This window comes from Osmerus mordax, chromosome 23 (assembly GCF_038355195.1).
Source record: "Osmerus mordax isolate fOsmMor3 chromosome 23, fOsmMor3.pri, whole genome shotgun sequence".
Taxonomy (NCBI): Eukaryota; Metazoa; Chordata; class Actinopteri; order Osmeriformes; family Osmeridae; genus Osmerus; species Osmerus mordax.
The window spans coordinates 8,384,771-8,405,388 of record NC_090072.1 but is presented as its reverse complement, the minus strand read 5'-3'; the positions used below and the strand labels follow the sequence as shown (position 1 = coordinate 8,405,388).

General features: G+C 39.2%; 4 protein-coding genes across 4 annotated transcripts; all 4 read left to right on the top strand.

The window, feature by feature from the left end:
* The first annotated feature begins 2,230 nt into the window (after window positions 1–2,230).
* LOC136967623 (uncharacterized) lies at window positions 2,231–4,728 on the top strand. The gene is made up of 5 exons (XM_067261477.1): window positions 2,231–2,478; window positions 2,570–2,914; window positions 3,885–4,007; window positions 4,107–4,156; window positions 4,483–4,728. Exons 1-5 carry the CDS (start codon window positions 2,361–2,363, stop codon window positions 4,597–4,599), a joined length of 753 nt encoding a protein of 250 aa, XP_067117578.1. The 5' UTR covers window positions 2,231–2,360; the 3' UTR covers window positions 4,600–4,728.
* A 6,323-nt stretch (window positions 4,729–11,051) lies between these two features.
* Window positions 11,052–12,097, top strand: LOC136967392 (signal-regulatory protein beta-2-like). Its single transcript, XM_067261156.1, has 2 exons — window positions 11,052–11,118; window positions 11,289–12,097. The coding sequence occupies exons 1-2, from the start codon at window positions 11,061–11,063 to the stop codon at window positions 12,095–12,097; spliced, it is 867 nt and encodes a 288-aa protein (XP_067117257.1). The 5' UTR covers window positions 11,052–11,060.
* A 4,174-nt stretch (window positions 12,098–16,271) lies between these two features.
* On the top strand, window positions 16,272–17,768 carry LOC136967391 (uncharacterized). Its single transcript, XM_067261155.1, has 3 exons — window positions 16,272–16,494; window positions 16,707–17,071; window positions 17,615–17,768. The coding sequence occupies exons 1-3, from the start codon at window positions 16,272–16,274 to the stop codon at window positions 17,747–17,749; spliced, it is 723 nt and encodes a 240-aa protein (XP_067117256.1). The 3' UTR covers window positions 17,750–17,768.
* A 1,024-nt stretch (window positions 17,769–18,792) lies between these two features.
* LOC136967600 (uncharacterized) lies at window positions 18,793–20,583 on the top strand. The gene is made up of 5 exons (XM_067261445.1): window positions 18,793–18,889; window positions 19,015–19,368; window positions 19,451–19,576; window positions 19,820–19,851; window positions 20,183–20,583. The coding sequence occupies exons 1-5, from the start codon at window positions 18,838–18,840 to the stop codon at window positions 20,309–20,311; spliced, it is 693 nt and encodes a 230-aa protein (XP_067117546.1). The 5' UTR covers window positions 18,793–18,837; the 3' UTR covers window positions 20,312–20,583.
* Window positions 20,584–20,618: the final 35 nt, after the last annotated feature.

Below are 20,618 nucleotides of genomic sequence, written 5' to 3'. Positions count from 1 at the left end.
TCAGAGGTTTTCAGCTGGGGAAGAACAAAGGGAACCTATGCTGGTGCTTAGTAGTGTAGCAGCTGTAGCCACACCAAGACAGTAATCTGCCTCTGAGCTGTCTTCAGACTGTTGGGCAAGACTACGTCATCAAGGAGCTCTTCTTGTCACGGCCACAGCCGTGCCCCCCTATCGTTTTTGGTTTTGCCCTGTCCTAGTGTTTCCCTGTCATTGTCTTCACCTGTTCTCGTTAGCGTTATTGTGTCCACCTGTGTGTCGTTTGGTTCTGTGTATTTAGGTTTCTGTTTTGTGTCCAGTCCTTTCTACCTGTCCGTGTGAGTACCCTAGCTGTTTTTTACAATAAACCCTCTGTTCAACGCAATGACTGCAACTCCCTTGCATTTGGATCCAACCCCACCTGTCGCTGAATAACTGTTAATGTGTTACCTTAACATACCGGACACCTATTCAGCCTTCCAGCTTTCATTCAAGCTTTTGATAAAACTTGACGACCCTGCATTTCTAAATAAGTGCGATTTATAGTCCAGTGCGATTTATATGTTTTTTTCCTCTTCATGACGCATTTTTTGACTGATGTGACTTAAGCTCCGAAAAATACGGTAATGTGTCAAACAATAGGTGCGTTTGACATTGACTGCATGAAACAACCGGCGAGAGTTGCCACTTGCAGTCTGGGAGGGGTTAAATACGTAAGGGATAATGCCCGACGAGGTGTACAATATCACCTGATAATGGACAATGCGGAGGCGTGGTTGCTTCCGCGGAGTCCATTAGGGATAATGACCGACGAGGTGTACAATATCCCCTGATAATGGACGAAGCGGAGGCGTGAACCGTCCGACGCGCAGCATTGTTTCAAGTCAGCCGCCTGCAGCCGGCTGCGGCGCTGCATGAAGTCAGTCCCACGAGGCTAGCTTTCCCCCCAGTGGAGTTTTCAGGGCTGTTAGCCCTATGTTGCCTTGTCCGTTACTGTTTACAACGTTCGCAGGGCTACATGGTTGGCGTTGCCTTTTCAGCGTGAGAGGGTGTGGCGTGAAAACGTGAGAAATGGTTGAAATGCGTGTCACACGCTGAAACCGTGAGAGTTGGCAGCCCTGCCTATTGTCTTCACCTGTGTCTCGTTGAGTGGTTTCAGTTCTCGTTTGTCTTATCATGTCCACCCGTGTCTTGTTTGGTTCTGTGTATTTAGGTTCCTGTTTTGTGTCCAGTCTTTGTCTTGTCCTTACCCTATGTTACTGTGAGTAGGCTACCTTGTTTTCCCGTTTGAAGAATAAACCCTTTGTTTGAGGCAATGCCTGGCTACTCTCCTGCATTTGTGTCCTACCCCACTAAACCATCACTTTCAACCTCCTGCAATTGCACATGTATTGAGTGCAAGGTCTTTAATGTAATATTCTAAGTAAAGCCATTTTTACATGGAAGTATATGCTAATAGCATGTAATAATTTTAATAAACTTGTTTTAATGCTGAAAGGTTATGATTTTGTCACCCTATATATTAATGATTGGATGTGTAATTATAGTGTAGAGCTGAAAATCAGTCACAATATATGGTACTGCTGTTGGTAAATATATATCTGCGTACACTAGGGTTTCCTGTTATTGACCTGGGGCCATGTTCACAAAATATCTTAAGGCTAAAAGTATATCCCAACTTGCTGATTTAGAAAACTCCCCCCATAAAAATCATTAGAAAATGTGTTGCCACATATTATGTGCAGTGTATGGGTTTGCAATGTGTGAAATCACTCTCAAAGTCACTTCCTCTAACTAACCTAAAAGCATGCATGTTCACATTTTCCGATGGTGCTCTTATTTTGACTCCTGACCCTGAGTGTGGTTGTGCCAAACACGTTTGAAGAGAAGAAGTGAGAAGATGTTCTGGGCTTATCTAGGAGTGGTTGTCCTCTTTAAAATATGTAAGTGATACTATGATACTATCTGAACTAGGAGAATTTACAAGTTGTATAATGTGAGGTATGTTAGAGTAGAATTCTGAGTGCTAAATTAGTGGTGGTAAAAGTAGTGATGATTACTAATGAAAGATTTCTGTACTATATTACACACTACTCAAATCACAATATAAAGGAAGAGTCTCTCATTCTTTTTTTTTCTCTATGTCAGGTAATGTGCATAACCAGGACATCATAACTCAACCAATACCTCTTCTGTTTGTTTTTATTGGAGACAATGTGACTCTACAATGCTTCTATCCTAACAATATAAAATATCTGTCATGGTATAAGCAAACTACCGGCCAGGAACCCCAACTGATATCACACCTATACACATATGGTAGTAACAACCTTTATGGTGAATTTGAGAACAATCCTCGATTTTCAGTACAGCTTGATAAAGGGATGTATCACCTTCAAATCAACGACACTCAGCCATCTGATTCAGCTATGTATTTGTGTGGAAGATCAAAACTAAGTACGGTGATTTTTGAAGATACAGGAACTTTACTTGTTTTCAGAGGTGAGCTTTTGATTTGGTTTATTGTTCTTTTTACCAGCCTATGAAAAATATTTTAATGATGACACGTGTGTTCTTTCTTTTTCCACGACAGACTTTAAAAGCATGAGTATTGTCCAGCAGCCAGTGTCTGAGTCCATCCAGCCAGGAGGCTCTGTAACTCTAAACTGTACAATACAATCTGAGAGCTGTCCTGGAGAACACAGTGTCTATTGGTTCAGACATGGCTCAGGAGAATCCCGTCCAGGAATCCTTTACACCCATGGAGGCAGGAGTGATCAGTGTGAGAAGAGCCCTGAGGCTGGGTCTCCTACACAGAGCTGTGTCTACAACCTCCCCAAGAGTAACCTCAGCCTCTCTGATGCTGGGACTTACTACTGTGCTGTGGCCTCATGTGGGGAGATACTGTTTGGAAAGGGAACCGAGCTGGATATCTGTGGTAATTCATAGCTGACACATGGTTTTCATTCTTCCATATTCAGAGGTACCAGAGGTGATAGTTTTACACGTTTTATGGAGTATACGACTCGAAATGCTTGACTTCTTGACAATGTCATAATTAATATACAGTTAATACAACATCAAGAGTCTACTTAGCTCCATTCAGGTTAACTGTAACATACTTTTTTAAATCTTCAGTTTTATTGAAATGATCGGTCCATACACAAAAAGGCATCCCAGCTCTATGATGACCCCTCCCAAGCCCTTTACTCATCATTCCATACATTCCCATCTGTCAGGAGACTCAAGGTCTTACTAGCCAGGAAAAATGGGTAAAAGAAGTCTGTGACCATTCTAAACGGGGACATAAATAAATATGCATAGCCCAGGAGCACTGCTGCTGTTGAAAATGTATTCTATATATTTTATAGTCTTCATTGTCTGTTTCAAACTGTGTACTGTCTGTTTTTACAGTGCTGCCAGATTGCAGAAGACACATTTCCATTTTATGTACCTTTATAGGCAGGGTAGGCAAGTTTTGCGAAGGTAGCTATTTTAGCTTCTGTTTGACACGATTCAAACCAAAATGTCCCACCTCCTCCTTTCAAAGCCACTCCCACAAATCTACAGCAACGAGTATTGAGTGGAGGGGCAGAGTGCACGCAGGTAGGTAGACAGACAGGTAGCCCGTCCAATCGCTAGTCAGGGTACCCCTTAATGATTGGTTGTGTTTATTACAGTATTGCGACGCCCACAGATGTTGGAATTATTTATTATTACCGTCAAACATTTAGATATATTGGTTGCTATTAAGTGAAGTTACTTTCGTGAAGTGCTTCTCAACAACATTGCCTACCCTGCCTACCCTATCTTTTGTCATCCTATGTCATTTTTACAGAAGCATTCATTTATTGATTCTTGTTCATTTTGTAACTAAAGGATACAAATTGTTTTCTTTATCAAAACAGATCCATGTAACAGCAATCATCTGCTGGTGTATTTCCTGGGTGGTGGATTAGCGGTTTCATTCATGATGATTTCTGTCCTGTCCTGGATTATCTACAAGATGAAAACATGTCTGAAATGTACAGGTATTGTTTGACATTTCCTCAATATGATTGTGCAGGGTATTCAGCTATAATTTAATGAAGAGGATGATAATGCTGTCAAATTAAACATTTCCTTTAAAGTGAATAACCCCATGCCAAGTGTCCCGCCGGCCCAAAGATCTGATAGCCAGGTAAAGTGTCACTTTGTTACACTGTAGTCAAAGATGCTACAGGAATAATAAACCAATGGGTATGTCATGACCTTACCTTGAGATGAAAAAAATGGGTTTCTCAATGTTTGATTCTGTTTCTTACCTTGTTAAGATACATTTTGTTTAAGTAATTTTCTTTCTACATTTAAAGCAATCAGTAGCCATTATTCACTTACCCATCAGACATGAGACATTGGTATCTTGGTTGTTTTCTTATATAGTAAGCCCTTGTGGGATTATTAGCATTTAGCAAGTTATTATGTGGGCAAGGAACCTGCAAGAATATTTCTTTTCTTCACCACAAGGATGACGAGGCTGATAAACTGCAGTACGCTGCTCTTGATTTCAACAAGAGAGGGAAGGCAGGAAGACAGAGAAGCTCCATGGACAAAGACACTGTCTACTCTGGACTGAGACAGTAACACAAGGACTGACACTTGAATTTTGGCCATCTTGTGTTGCTTTTGCTATGTCATACTGGAGGTAAAACACATAACTAAAATAAGTTATATATGGCTTTATTGGAATTTGGCTTATATATTCCTTATAAACCTTATATTTTGTGAATGAAATAAATGTAACTTCAATTAAGTAAATACAGATCCAAAATTGTGTTTCACTTTATTTACAGAGAATAATGGCTATTCAACGGATTGTGCATAACCAATGTCATTGAATGTAACTCTTCTTGATATTTTCATAGTATTTTTGACTACTTTAGGAGTCACTTTACACTTTGCATTAAGGATATGGAGTCAGTTGAGATTATCATATTCACTTGGCACATTTACACCAAGTCTTATCATGGGGCCTGTCGAGCTGGAATCTGTGCAGAAAAATACATGAAGATTATTGCACAATTTTCAAGGGACGTTAATTGGGTTTCATCATTAAGTACTGTAGATGCTTCTCGTAAGACATTGCAAACTATCTCCACGAGTTAACCCACAAAAATATGTTTATGGGCAAGGGCTAAATGTGAGGATAACTCTCAAGATAATAGTTGTAATTTTCACCTTGTACCATGACGTGAAGAAATGTAATTCACATCTTAGTCATCAGGGAGCAGTAGTCGTCTCAGAGAACTCTCCACGATGAACACCCAAACAACAGAGTTAGAGTATACATACGTAAGTGTGCTCATGACTGCCGCTCAACCTATTTCCATTCAACCTATATTTAGGATCCAAAGGTTTTTCAAACGTGTTGACATTGTAGTTTTGCGGTCTGCTGTGTAGGGGGTTAAATATTGGCCAAACAACCAAAACGAATTCCCCTATGGTTTAAAGGAAGATGGGAAACTGAACAGTGTATTAGCATGAACCAAATAATGCCAATACATATAGAGTCAAGGTTATTTGACTCTATGGGTTAAATCAGAGCAAGAATGGTCAAAGTATGGTTAAATGAAATACACATTTAATAACATTGCAAATGAATGAAATCAATTACAAGGCAAACATGTTACAAAATGAAGGCTTTAAATCTTACCTACTCTACCGTGATCAATGTAAATCAGAGAGAAAGCATGAGTTGAGCAAGGAGTAGGACAGTAGGACAAGGACGAACTGAGGAGAAGGTCTCAGGAGATGAAGAATCCACAGAACAATGAATTACAACTCCCTTTATACACAAGGACAACAAATCAGACCACATCTTGAATGGGGTGTGAGAGCCATCAAGTTGAGACCGTCCAGAAACTCCAGACTTTAGCATATGAGAGGTGGGGGCAGGTTTGACACCCAGCCTTACAGCTGCATACACATACTGTAGGTAATCTTGATATAGTGGCCTTGTGTACAGTGACCCTCTTACTTGTTTTCTCTTTGTCTCTCTCTTTGCTCTTAGCCACATTCTTTGTTCTCTGAATGTGGTGAAGTGTTCTGAAACCAATATCAATACCCGGGGAACTGTTAACACCTCTTTGTGAAGACCAGCAAGTTAACTACAACATTTCCTATGCCTGAATCATGTAACATTATAGAGTTACTAAAGTGCTACTATTATTTTATGTTGCTGGGTCTAAAATATTTGAGCTTTTCCTTTTTATTGTTTCTATGCTAGTTTTTTTCATCTTTTAGCCTGTATGAACTCGAAACTGTTGAACTTGGTTGCTCAGTGGGGGTTGTATGATGTGGTTTGGAGACATGTGCAATACACCGTCTGGGTCAAGTTGACTGTGGACAACATGCTGTTGAAGGCCAAGTTGAGTTTTCCTCCCCACGGGCTTCTGTTAACCAGCGAGTGTAATTAACAAGCCCCAAATAATAACTGAAATGTATCGATGTTCAAGTAATCATTTTTGAAGAATTAATGATGCAACCTTGTGTACTTTGTAAACTTGCCTGCCCTGGTTTCTCTATAGAGACAGGAAGACCCTGTGTTTCATGTAAAGTCCCTCTCGTACTGTCACTTCACACCTCTCAGAATGTGCCTCATCTCGAGACGCAACTTCTTCTCCCCCTCACCTCATCAACAGCCACACCACCGTTTACTAGTGCAACGTAGAGACCACAGTTGCTCAAAATGGAAAATGTCAAATGGGTCACATTTGCTGTCATGCTGTAGCTAGGTCAGTAATTGTATGCATGCATGAGTGTGTGCATGTGATGGCATGGTTGTGAATCGTAGTGTGTCCAATGGCAATGGGCAGAGTCTTGAGCTATGACGTAATGAGCACTTTAGAATATAGTTGTCATGTACTGTAGTTGAACCTTTTCATAAGGTCAAATGTTTGTGTAGGGCCCTTGGTTGGGTGTTGTTATCTACATTTTACCCACATTTTACCCTCTCGACTCTCTGGTCTCACGAGAGTGCACCCAACACCTTACTAGCTTCTCTTTCACTCTTCTTCTGTGTTACCCAACCAATGTACACAGGTCTGATGAACCCATATTATTACTAGGGTTTTAAAACCATTTTTACTTTCTTTTTTTTCTTTTACTTTTATTACTCCTGGGTTCAGTGGATCTGAAACCACGTGTGTAATAATGTGTAGGGGGGTAGCACTGTCACGGTGAGTGTTGGAGGCAGGGATACTCATACAGACCTATACAGATACAACAACCAAGAAAGACTGGACACAAAACAGGGACTTAAATAGAAAAGCAAACAAGACACAGGTGACACTTGGAACATTTAGCCAACTGACACAGGTGACAACTAACTAATTGCAGAGACCAAACCAAAACAGACATTCAACAAGACACATTCAACATGTTACACTAGGGCAGGGAAATACAAGAACTACACTAAACATGAAACGGGCACAGCCGTGGCCGTGACAAGCACAGTCAGCACAAAATGTTGTACAGTTGTTTTTTTTCTAGTAGGTGTATGACACAAGGTTGTTTCAATGTCAGGGTGACTTAATGTTCACAGGTCCCTCCTACCTACTCTCTCGTTCTCTGTCTGCACTCCAATAAGTGATATATACATTACATTTACATTTAGTCATTTAGCAGACGCTCTTATCCAGAGCGACTTACAGTAAGTACAGGGACATTCCCCCGAGGCAAGTAGGGTGAAGTGCCTTGGCCAAGGACACAATGTCAGTTTGCATGACCGGGAATCGAACTGGCAACCTTCGGATTACTAGCCCGATTCCCTCACCGCTCAGCCACCTGACTCCCCCTACACATACATAAATACATTATTTGAATACACTACAGATTTGTGTTAGTTATGTGGAGTAAAATGCATAACTACATGATGGAGGTGTAAAGTGTTGTGTGAGAAGGGTCCGTGTGGTTTTGATGTACAAAGGGTGCATGAGAGTGCGGTAAGAGCTGAAGACCAGGCTTCCTCTACAGTTTGCAGGTTGTTTTCAGCTGGGAAATTGTGAGGTACTGTATGTAAGCACAATGGAAAGACCCTTCAACACAGAGTCTATCTTACAACTATAGGCCTACATCTCTAACCTCCCTCCGTCGTCCACATAGTTTGTTTTATGTTTACTAAAACTTACCAGCCAAGTTCAATCCAAACATTAACAGACAAAACATAAGAGGAGTTGTGAAGGACATTTCTCAGTGTTATTTTGAGAAGAAGCAAAGTAGTCATCTCACCCCTCACTGCTGAGAAAACCGATTGTTCCCCTAGGCAGGTCATACTCATACATATTGCTCCTCCTACAGGAGGGAACAGATTTTTTTTCATACTGTAGATGCTTTGCTGCTGTTTGTGAACCTCAGACGAGACACTTAGTTCAGACACTTCTGAGACGCTGGCATTTAGCACATAGGACCCCTGTGCTCTATTTTTTTTCCTCACGTCTTTGTTCCTGTCTTTGTGGTTTTCTACAGAATCATTGTGTCACTTAGTTTTCTTTCATGGGGTATGTTATTGATGTTGCCAATGTCCTTAGTGATACTGTGGCAAGTAACCTCTGGTGCAACTACAAAGATTGCCTGGCCCACAATTATAGGCAGGTCATACTCATACATATTGCTCCTCCTACAGGAGGGAACTGAGTATGCAGCCCTGAGGGGCCCCGGTATTCAGGGTCAGTGTAGAGGAGATGAGGTTGCCCATTCTCACCACCTGGGATCTGCTTATCAGGAAATCCAGGATCCAGTTGCAAAGGGAGGTTTCAAGACCCAGGGTCCTGAGCTTAGGAACGAGCTTGTTCCTAAAGTGTTGAATGCTGAGCTGTAGTCCACGAACAGCATCCTCACGTATGTGTTACCCTTTTCCAGGTGTGAGAGGGTGGTTTGTGTTGCCAGGGCGATGGCAACATCTGTAGGCTGTTTGGGCCGTATGCAAATTGAAAGGGATTCAATGTGTTAGGAATGGTGGAGCAGATGCAGGTTCTGACCAGACGCTCAAAGCGCTTCATGTACTTATCAATAAGTGATAAGCTAGCGGGGAGAGAGTTAACAGTAATCAAGATGGGAGAGTGCTGTTGCGTGGATGAGTAGAACTGGGTAGAGTTCTCTGTCAGAAACAAATGTAACACCTTCAACTTATGTAATACCGGCAGGTCTGCATTGTGAAAGCAATATGTTTGTTTAAATCCAGGTTATGGTGGAGGTAAGCGATGCCAGGGTAAAGGTCAACCACTGGAAAATTCCCAAAAGCTGACCTTATTTGATTTTCCATAATGAAATGTGTAATATCAATAATACCTACAATATTTGTTATCAGTCTCTCAGACAAGAACTTCCATCTCTTCTGCAGATGGAGGGGTATGTACCTTTATGTTTGTCATATCATTATTATTATTTGCACTACTGCTTGAATAACCATGAATAACTAGGAACAAGGAAATACCATTGCCAGAGCTTACAATTAGTAAAGCTAAGAAGTAAAGTGTACACATCTGCAAAAAAAAAATTTTTTAATATTTTTTTATTGATAACAGGGCCGAGATGTGGAAAACCTACATTATGTTGCTCTAAATCTGAACAAGAATAAAAGAAAACCCAGAAGACAGGTGGGCAGCATGGAGACAGCAGCAGTGTCCTCTGTGGTTAGAGAATAGAGCTGGGAGTGGAAAGCTATGTTCATTATATTAAATAGAAATATCATTTTTGTAATCATTTTATGAACTTATGCATTTACAAAAAGAAAATTTGGGTAAATTGGCTTCAGAAACAACTTACTTAACACCTGCTGTAAAACTGATCTACATAATAGGACTTATACTTTATTCCATGTACTGGTCTTCCACTAGATGCAAAAAAATATTTGACAGCTAAGTCCAAGTGTGCTTTTGAACACAATCCAGTCAGTTCCTGCTGAGTTACATTTAGTCATTTAGCAGACGCTCTTATCCAGAGCGAGTTAGATATCAAAGGAATGTTTGGACAATAATGTGCAGAATACTTTGGTTTGTGCCAAAGATTGACCAATTAATTACATTTCAGAACCATATACTAAATCACAGTTAAGTTATCATCTGATGTATTTTCTAAGGTAACCTGGTAAAACCAGACTGATTGCTACACTCACTCTCACTCACTCTCAGTTTTACCTCACTTATCAGTCTGGTACCTTTTGACAAGATATCCTTCAACCAAGAGGATTTCACTATGGGTCTTGCCAAAATGAATGAACATAAAATGTTATCAATGTCCAATCAATCAAAAAACAAATTGCATTACAGAAATATTTTGTCTATTAGCAGTGTGTAGCCCAGTCGAAAGTATTTTTTTTCAATTGTTTTGCTTTATAATTTTAATAAGGATGCTCCCAGTATGACTGGCTACATTATATTGACATAATGCCTGCTGGCCCATTAAACAGTATTTAATTATAGCCAAACATATTGTAATGGTGGTGCAAGAAATATGACAAATATTCATTCTCTTGTCACTTGTTAACATCAGTGAGAAAATGTATAAAGAAAAGCTTTGCTCGACATAAAGTACATGCATTGTGAGAACAGCTGTTTTTAGATGACTTGAGCCGTCTTTCCTTTTGAATTTCCTTTTGGCCAGTAGACATGTTTGCAAGTTATACATAGTGTCAACTGCACAAACCTGCATTTTTTTCATATCTATTTTGAAACAATTAGTGTTCCTTTTGGAATACCCCACGTAAACATCACATTGCTTCGGCAGACACAGATAATAGCACAGAAGCTAATGGTAATTAGATATAACCTGTATTTTCCTTGAGAACAGTCACAAACACCTGGCACTCTATACCAAACATAAAAAATGTTATGCCAAACAAATGGTGAGATGGATATAAATATGTGTTGCTTTTGTGTTACTATTTATTTCTGCAGTGGATTTCTTCGGTTATGTGGGTACCATGGTGACTAACACTAAAGTCAGCTAAAACGATATCTATGATCTTAGCCAATCACACTCAACCACATTTTTCAAAGTGTGTGCACATCAGCAGTCTTATCATTTGAGGCTAATGTGTCAGGAACATGACACCTTTAAAGATTACCACTATTGGGTTGATAGTTGGACTTCTTGGAGAATTGGGTAAGTTTAAAATGTATTCTTTCTCCGCTAATTGTATGCTGTATCCACCCTGGCTTACAACTGTAGTTTGTATGAACATTTAAGCAATTTATTGTTGCTTTTTGGCTGATTTCTGCTATAAATTATGTTTGTGTATAACATCTGTTGTATGTTTTGTATTTCTTATCAAGCCTATGCTCTGGATGTACGTCAGGATCCTATGTTCATCAGTGTTGGGGACTCAGTTACGTTGACCTGCTCACATAATTTAAGTGGACTTACAGTAGTCTTGTCTTGGTACAAACAGACTTTGGGACATAAACCTCAGCTCATATCTTCATCGTTTAAGTATATTAATCTAAATGGCACATTTTACAATGAGTTCAAGGATAACCCTCGTTTCTCAGTTCACATCGCCAGCAACAAACTTCACTTAAGGATGTCAGATGTGCAATTATCAGATTCAGCTACATATTACTGTAGCAGTTCCTCTTCCAACCAAATGGACTTTGCAGAGGAAGCCATTCTCAATGTAAAAGGCTCTGGCATCAAATATACTGTCCAGCAGCCAGCATCTCTGTCAGTCCAGCTAGGAGACTCTGTAATTCTGAACTGTACAATACACACTGAGACCTGTCCTGGAGAACACAGTATCTATTGGTTCAAATATGGCTCAGGAGAATCCCGTCCAGGAATCCTTTACACCCATGGAGGCAGGAGTGATCAGTGTGAGAAGAGCCCTGAGGCTGGGTCTCCTACACAGAGCTGTGTCTACAACCTCCCCAAGAGGAACCTCAGCCTCTCCGATGCTGGGACTTACCACTGTGCTGTGGCCTCATGTGGGGACATAGTGTATGGAGAGGGAACCAAGTTGGATATTAAATTAGTTGGCGAGGACCAGATGAGAATGCTGGTGCTTCTCTCCATCATCAGAACTGGAGTTCTCCTCTGCTGTCTGTTCATTGTTATCATCTTCTGTTTTATAAAGAAATCCAGCTAAGTGTGATATCCATCACTTTGAGCTGTACTTTGTCATGTATGTCTCACGTATGCAATTATGATCTTGATTGCTTTACAGTGTGTATAACATTTTATGTCTCTGAAAATCTTTCAAACATGTTTTATAATATATTATTGTTTGGCTTGGTTCCACAGAACATCAGCTGGTTTGTCTGAACTGTATGTTTTTTTTCTAATTTTAAATAAAGCTTTGGATTAATGTAAGATAAAACCATGTGTGTTTGGTTTCCAAAGTGAGGACCAAGAGCTGTGAGTTGAAAGCTAACATATGTTCAGTGTCAAATAGCCACTATTCCCCTTTACTTGCCCACGAATGTATAGTATACACTTACTAAACATGTTTAATTGCTTAACGTTATGAATAATAAAGCTTTTGACAAAGTAGGCATAGCAGTAGCGCAGTAACAAATCTTTGTCACACTTCATAAACACTACAGACTTTTTCCCTCCATCAGTAAGTTAAGGGGCTGTAGTTTTTTTTTTTTTTTTTTACATATATTTATTAAGAATTGTATTCATTTTACAGACAAACAATACAAGACAACAGAACAAGGCACATATAACGCAATCTGCTCTCACATAAAGCACATATAATAGCTGTTTGTGTCACAGTAGACAGTGTGTTACAGTCAATAAGATTACATCAGCTAAAGGGGCTGTAGCTTTTAATTGACAGACAAATGACGGTTCCACACCTCAAAGGAAGTCATTGAGGTTCAGATCTGTAGCTAGCTACATTTGCAGTACAAGATTTTTCCACTGATGGAAACCAAGTGCTAATAGTTGACCTGCAGCCCTTCATGCACTAAACTTGTCTGAGCAGGTCTACAAGAATAACAATGGCCAATACATTTTTTCATTAGAATTTTTATTTTGTTTTTGTTGTGTTACAGGTAACATAAAGGCCAATTTCAACAAATGTATTTGCTGAAAAGCTTACACCAAAGATGAACAGCTTTAGTGAAAAAGAGTCAATATGCTCTCCTAAAAGTAATGAGTGCAACGGAAGCAGGGTGATTTTTTTTCATACTGTAGATGCTTTGCTGCTGTTTGTGAACCTCAGACGAGACACTTAGTTCAGACACTTCTGAGACGCTGGCATTTAGCACATAGGACCCCTGTGCTCTATTTTTTTTCCTCACGTCTTTGTTCCTGTCTTTGTGGTTTTCTACAGAATCATTGTGTCACTTAGTTTTCTTTCATGGGGTATGTTATTGATGTTGCCAATGTCCTTAGTGATACTGTGGCAAGTAACCTCTGGTGCAACTACAAAGATTGCCTGGCCCACAATTATTAGTGCTAAGTTAGTATTCGATTTTGCAACACATGTTTTATGCTCAGTTTTTATTTCATTATACTCATAAGTCTGGCGTCTCAAAGAAAAATGACCTTGACCGGTAGTTCAAAATGGCCGTTGAGCTCAATGGACTTGTTATAATTACCCTCACAATAATCAGCATTCCTTTGATTTCTTGAGTGGCTGAAGGTGCTAACTTCTTCAGTGGGGTCATCAGGTGGGCACCCTCTTTCCCTGGTGTTTCGTTGATGAGCCCACAACAGGTCCAGAGGGCTCATCGGTGACATCTGTCACTTTTATCTTTTTCTAAAGGTTGATCACCTTGCAGCCCAGATCGGGTCCTTTCTCTTTAGCCACAACCAGTTGCTGCTGCTCTCGGAAGCATCTGACAATGACCTGCTGGCTTGCCGTAGGTCCTACCCTCAAAGTCCTGTTTCTTTCAAGAGCCCACTGGTTATTTTGGCCACAAAACCTCTTTAATTCACCTCTACTGGTGGCACTCGTGCGCATAGCAATCACATCTCAGCTTCCAGGCCCAGTGAACAATAATCATATATCTACCACAGTGCAACAATAAAATTTCAACTACACTACTGCATATACAGTGCAGTAAAATCAATATCACATCATAAGTGAAGAGTACCTGGAGACAAAGGAGGACCTGGAAAGAGATACTCTGGGGTCAAGAGAGTAATAAATATTGTTTGTAAAAAAAATCACTATCAGGATCTGTTTAGCTTCTGTCCAAACTGTTTATCAAACTGTTTAACTGTTTATCACACAAATAAATTTGTAACAAATTAAGTACCTTATTTCGGCTAAAACTACAAACAAATAAGCACTACAAGTAGTGTCATTCATTTATTGTGCACATTGCATATTCACAAAGATCTACTTAAACGCCTAGAGCTAAATGAACATTTTCCTGCAACTTTCCACTTAATATGTAAACTACGCCATACACAGACCTAAAATAGGAAGACATACTTGCACCCTAAATGTGACTTTCTGGACAGGTCAACCATGTCTACTGTGGAAGAAATTGGGATTTCCTGTGTGCTTACATTAATCACTAATCAATATAACTAGTCATTGGATACTAGTTAGTATGTTCTCATGTAAGCTTGCTATTAATAAGAGTAGATTGTGTCTATGTGTCAGGGTTAATAAATGTTCGTGATCAGGAGAAAGTACTGGGTAAACGTCCTTTGTCATGACTACAAGGAGAGCTCCAACTATGAACTCTCTAGTGTGAGAGTTGTCATGTGTTGGGAGCAGTGAATATTTTTCTCCGAGACTGTTGTAACGTCATTCCTGCCTGACTGTCACAATCTATGTTTACATTCCTGTGCCCTATAAAAGATGGTCCTGGTTGAGACCTAAGCTTGGTGTTGTGTTGTCATTTATGGTCAGAAGACTGGTTTTCTCTCCCAATCTGCAGATTGATAAATACGTATTAAAATCCAGAACTCAACTGAACTTAGTCACTCCGTTTATGAAGAGACGGACAAACACTTTCTTCATCACTACCAGTGCAACAATGGCATTTTTTCGGTTAAAAAGTCTTCACAGTACTTCCTTATTGAGATGAACAAATACCACGTCGTAACTGTAGTTAAGATAAAACCTACAGTAGTAATACTCACAGTGCAGATGACCAACCCCCACAGCCACCCACCTCCTGAAGCGGTGCAGGTAATCTCAGACATAACTTAAGCTAAGAGTTTCCCTTGACATACTGACAACCATGTACAGGGAGCATTCTAATTATAGATGCCGTGCGGTCTGGTGTGAAGATATGTGCATTTTGGCTTTGGTGAGGCCTGCTGTCCTTTCACAGAAACACTCTTTCCCTCCCTTGTATTTTTTTTCTTCTTTCTTTCTTACTTTGTTTCCCTCACTGTCTCTGTGGTTTTCAGCAGGATGTCACACCAGTCGTCACTCTGTTTTTTGTAATTGGAACCACTTTTGAAGAAAGTCTGTCAAAACCTGCACTAAGCTATGTCGATCTCACATAAATTAGAATGTGTAAATGTTGTAATCTGTACCCAACAGGAGATGCTTCTTCACAGTGCCTTTGCTAGGAGCATTTGTTCTTAGTCAAGGCTATAAAGACTTTTGTCAATAAAGTTTGTAGGCTACTGTGCAGCAACTAGAAGCGAGACATTATGTAGTGATGTAAAAGTTTTGAGTATGGTTCGGTCTAATTCTGTTGACTCAAAATCTGAGCTCAGTTGCAGGAGTAATAAAGTTGTTTTTTTAAACATATTTTGTTTTTGCTACTTACCAATTATGTAACCTTGGGACAAAAGTTTTGAAACAGTGTCTGGACATCTACGATGGTCATGCTAGCATGACTACACAGTTACACATCATATTCTCTCTAGGTGGCATCTTAGAACCATGCACTCAAATGTGTTTTTTTTCTTCTTTTATTCAAATTATAACTTTACTAAGCAATGGCAGACAATGTTGTACCCAGCCAATCACATAAGACAATGTCAGTCAAACATTTGATGAACCAATGAATGCCGAGCGAATATTGCTCTTCACTTACAGCTTGTTCACTGTTGTCCAGTCACAACGAAGAATAGCATCATGAGGATTCTTGTCTTTCTTTTGCTATGGGACGTTTGTAAGTTCTTTATTACATTTTTTTCAAGGTTTAATTTATGTGCTTCGTGTATTTGCCTTTATCATAGACTGTTGTGTTTCCTTAGGTGCATCTCAAAAAAACGATATTGTTCAACCTTTTTCAATACTGAACACAAGGCTTGGACACAGGGTAATAATCGAATGCCACTTAAGTGTCCATACAAACTTCAACTACATGGTTTGGTTCAAACTTAATTCCAGTATGATGATCCAGAACATTGTTAAAACAGCAAAGTATATGGAAAGTGAGATTCATCTGAACGAAGACTTCAATGATGGGAGATTCAGTGTATCTTTCAACAATCGGGAAACATTTCATCTCTCCATTGCACAAATAAAGCAAGAGGACGTTGGGACTTACTACTGTGGAAAGATTTACATGAATCAGTTGACATTTGCTGATGGAACCTTTTTGATCTTGACAGGTATGTAAAATACTAGTGTATTACTTGTCCAGTTTATTTAAAACACAAGCAGCACCATTATTTAATGGTGTTAAAAAGACATTAGATTGTATATACTATATATATATACAATCATAAGGTTTTGTGTTTTCACTTTAAAGGATTAAGTTACTCTTGCTAATCATTACATGTAAATTATGCCCATATGTTAGATTTAACATCTGGCATTAAAGCTATTGAACAGAAGCCAGTATCTGAGTCAGTGCAGCCAGGAGACTCTATGACTCTGAGCTGTACAATACACACTGAGTCCTGTCCTGGAAAACACAGTGTCTACTGGTTCAGACATGGCTCAGGAGAATCCTATCCAGGAATCCTTTACACCCATGGAGGCAGGAGTGATCAGTGTGAGAAGAGCCCTGAGGCTGGGTCTCCTACACAGAGCTGTGTCTACAACCTCCCCAAGAGGAACCTCAGCCTCTCTGATGCTGGGACTTACTACTGTGCTGTTGCCTCATGTGGGGATGTATTGTTTGGGAATGGGACCAAACTCAATGTTTGCGGTAATTTGTTCATTACTTATCATGTCCTTAATCGGGTTATTTACCAATGCTTTGTTATCATATTTTTGGGGAGAGCAAGCCTGTTTGGTTAATTTAATACATTTTCATTCAAATTGCTGCTGATATTCCTGACAAAATATTTGTATCTCTTGATTTCAGAACCTGATTTCACTCTGACTCCCACTTTCTTAGCATTGGTCACATCAAATGTCTTCTTTATAATTCTCAGTATTGTACTGATAGTTGGAATGAGCAAAAAGAAATCCAATGAGCTTGAAGGTACAGTTTTGTGCTTTTGAATACGCTATCACTAGTCTGTAAAACATCTGCAGTGCAAGTGTGTATGTGTATGAATCAACGTATTCACTCAATTATATTAACAACCTGAATTAATAATTTGCTGAAATAGAAACATTTAATTGTCTGTTTATTTTGTACATCCAATATGTACTTTGTTTTGCTTTTCTGAAGGGTCGAATAACCCCAGGCTGACTACATTGCAGCAGGTTTGCGTTTGCATATAAATCTTTTTTTCTCAGTGCATGTGTTATGTATGAACACCTTCACTTCTCTTTCAGAACCAGGACAGAGAGGAGTTGAACTATTCTGCTGTGAGTTTTGCCTCCAGAGGCCCCACCTCCAGACAGATGAGCGTGAAGACCATCAGTGATGCTGCAGTGTATTCTGAGGTCAGATATCTCCAGCAGGAGTGACAGATGTGGATATTCTTGACTGAAGGGAAACCACATTATTTTCAGAAATCATTTGAAACCATTATTTTGTAATGTCTTCAGACAGCTTTTGCCAAACCACAAATATTAACAATAGATAAACTTACTGGTAGTGCAAAAGATGTTGCGACTGTTTGTTCTCTTGCATAGTACATACTTCTATTGTGCATTTTAAATACTTTGTGAAATAAATGTCACCAATGTGTGTGTTCACAAGATATTGAAGACCTTTTTGTCTCAAATTGAATAAATGTTTCCCTAAAAGTATCGAGTTTGCATTGTTGTTTGTTAATTACATTTTCAATTCCTTGTTTGCTTGTTGAATTTTTAAGATGAACTACTATAGATTTTCCTTAATGAGAATGGGTTCAAAAAAAAGGAAAAAGACAACATTTCCATTTGTTGCTATTCACTCTGACACAAGCTTTAAAAAAATGTACTATTGTGTAACACTGACTGACACAAACTTGAGCGTGATGTTTATACAATGTTTGACCTACAATACAACCAATCAGCCGTTTGAGAGGCAAAGATAATGAATCCCTGACGTAAATAGCACAGCCAATCCCATCAAAGTCACTATATAACTTGTAGAGCACATTGCTTTTCTCAATGCAAATCCAAGATACAGGAAGGTAATATGGTTCCACTATACAGCATACTTCTCTTCTCTAACTTATGTAAGTGAAAGAAAAAAAGAAAGAAAAATCAGTGAAATACAACTGTAATATGTATTTAACTGTGTTAACATTGTTCGCTGGGTTTTCTGTTTAGGTGCGGCTGAATTGGTTAAAATTTTGCAGCCTGATCCATTCCAAACTGCAGACCTAGGGGACATCATTACAATTGAATGCCTAATAACCACTAAAATACACTTTTTTGTGTGGTACAAGTTGACCACTGGTAAGAAACTGAAGCTTGTAGCCAAGGTAAACCGCTATTCGAACCGTGTTAAATTTGCTGATGAATTTGACAGTGGCCAATTTACTATCCTTTTGGACCAAACAAAATGTCACCTAAGAATACAGTCAACAAAGCCAGAAGACCACGGGATATATTACTGTGGAGTCATGGTTTTGGATACCATAGAGTTTGGATCAGGGACATTTTTAACGCTTAAAGGTAATTGAGACATGGGCATTATCAAACATACCTAGATGTAGCAAAGACTTGCAGATTCATATCATATTTTAAAAGTTTATTGATTATTAATCATCCTAAATGATTACTCTGAATTTCTTTTGAAGGTGCCAAGTTGGACGGTTTTGTTTTCCAGCAACCTATCTTTGAGTCAGTCCAGCCAGGAGACTCTGTAACTCTGAACTGTGTAATACACACTGAGTCCTGTGCAGGAGAACACAGTGTCTATTGGTTCAGACATAGCTCACGAGAATCCCATCCAGCAATCCTTTACACCCATGGAGGCAGGAGTGATCAGTGTGAGAAGAGCCCTGAGGCTGGGTCTCCTACACAGAGCTGTGTCTACAACCTCCACAAGAGGAACCTCAGCCTCTCTGATGCTGGGACTTACTACTGTGCTGTGGCCTCATGTGGGGAGATACTGTTTGGCAATGGAACCATGCTGGATATTGAAGGTAATTGTCTTGATAATAACAAAAAATCATAAACCATTTATTAATATTTTGCATACAATTATAAAAATATATGTTTTGATGGTTACAGATAATGAATCTCCCTTTGATCTGAATCTTACTGTTATCTCATTGGTGGTGTCCAACATAGTTCTTGGGACAGTGGCTTTTCTACTTGCATGGTTTATTTGCAAAAGTCAGCGCAGCATTAACAGAGGTATTTCTATGCTTTCTATGGAGGACATACATACTGCATAAATACATATCATACCACTGAACACATTGAGAGAAATATTGCAACAAACTAACACTGCTATATCGCAGTAAAAATGTAGCTTATATTTGGCATAGCTTTCCATAATAATTAGCATGTTCAAAGGAATTTAAAGAGAAAAGAATCATCTAAATTGCTTGTAAAGATAATATAGACAGTTTTCTTTTCCTTTTATATCTGCAGCAGCCAATATCAACACTCAGACTCATAGAAATCAGGCAAGTTGTCCTTATTTATTCATCCTTGGTTTTACAAGAAGTTGTGGATTACGTAATAAACCTTTTCTTTTTGAGTGACTTTATTGTGGTTGAGGTCTTTCAAAAGAGTAAGTCATTTGCTAGATTCATGATCTTCCTCATAGACACTGACGTATTTTTGTACACAGTCAGAAGTTATAACGTTCCATGAAGTCTGTTTTAAAAGCCTGAGTGGTTCGTGTTTTGTTGTTTTCCTTTTCTTTCTTCGTTCTGTAGAACAACCAAATGTATACATAGGGCAAACACTTTATAGTAATATCCTGAAATATGTTTACTTCTCTTTCAGCCCCAGGACAGAGATGAGTTGAACTATTCTGCTGTGAGCTTTGCCCCCAGAGGCCCCACCTCCAGACAGATGAGAGTGAAGACCAGCAGTGATGCTGCAGTGTATTCTGAGGTCAGATATCTCCAGCAGGAGTGACAGATGTGGATATTCTGGACTGAAGGGAAACCCCATTAGTTTCAGAAATCATTAGAAACAATTATTTTAAATAAAATAATCAGATTGTGACATAAAAAATAAATGTAGACAGCTGTTGTCAAACTCCCAATATATTAATATCATGGAGGAGATTCTGTATGAAGAGAGAACCAACCTGGATATTGAAGGTAGTTCTCTCTCTCAAAAAAACTAAACATGTTTAGGACTTAAAAGGACACAATAAACTATTTTCTGTAGCAGAAGAATGCAGATTTGTCTGATCGTATTCCAGAATTAATTGTCATTA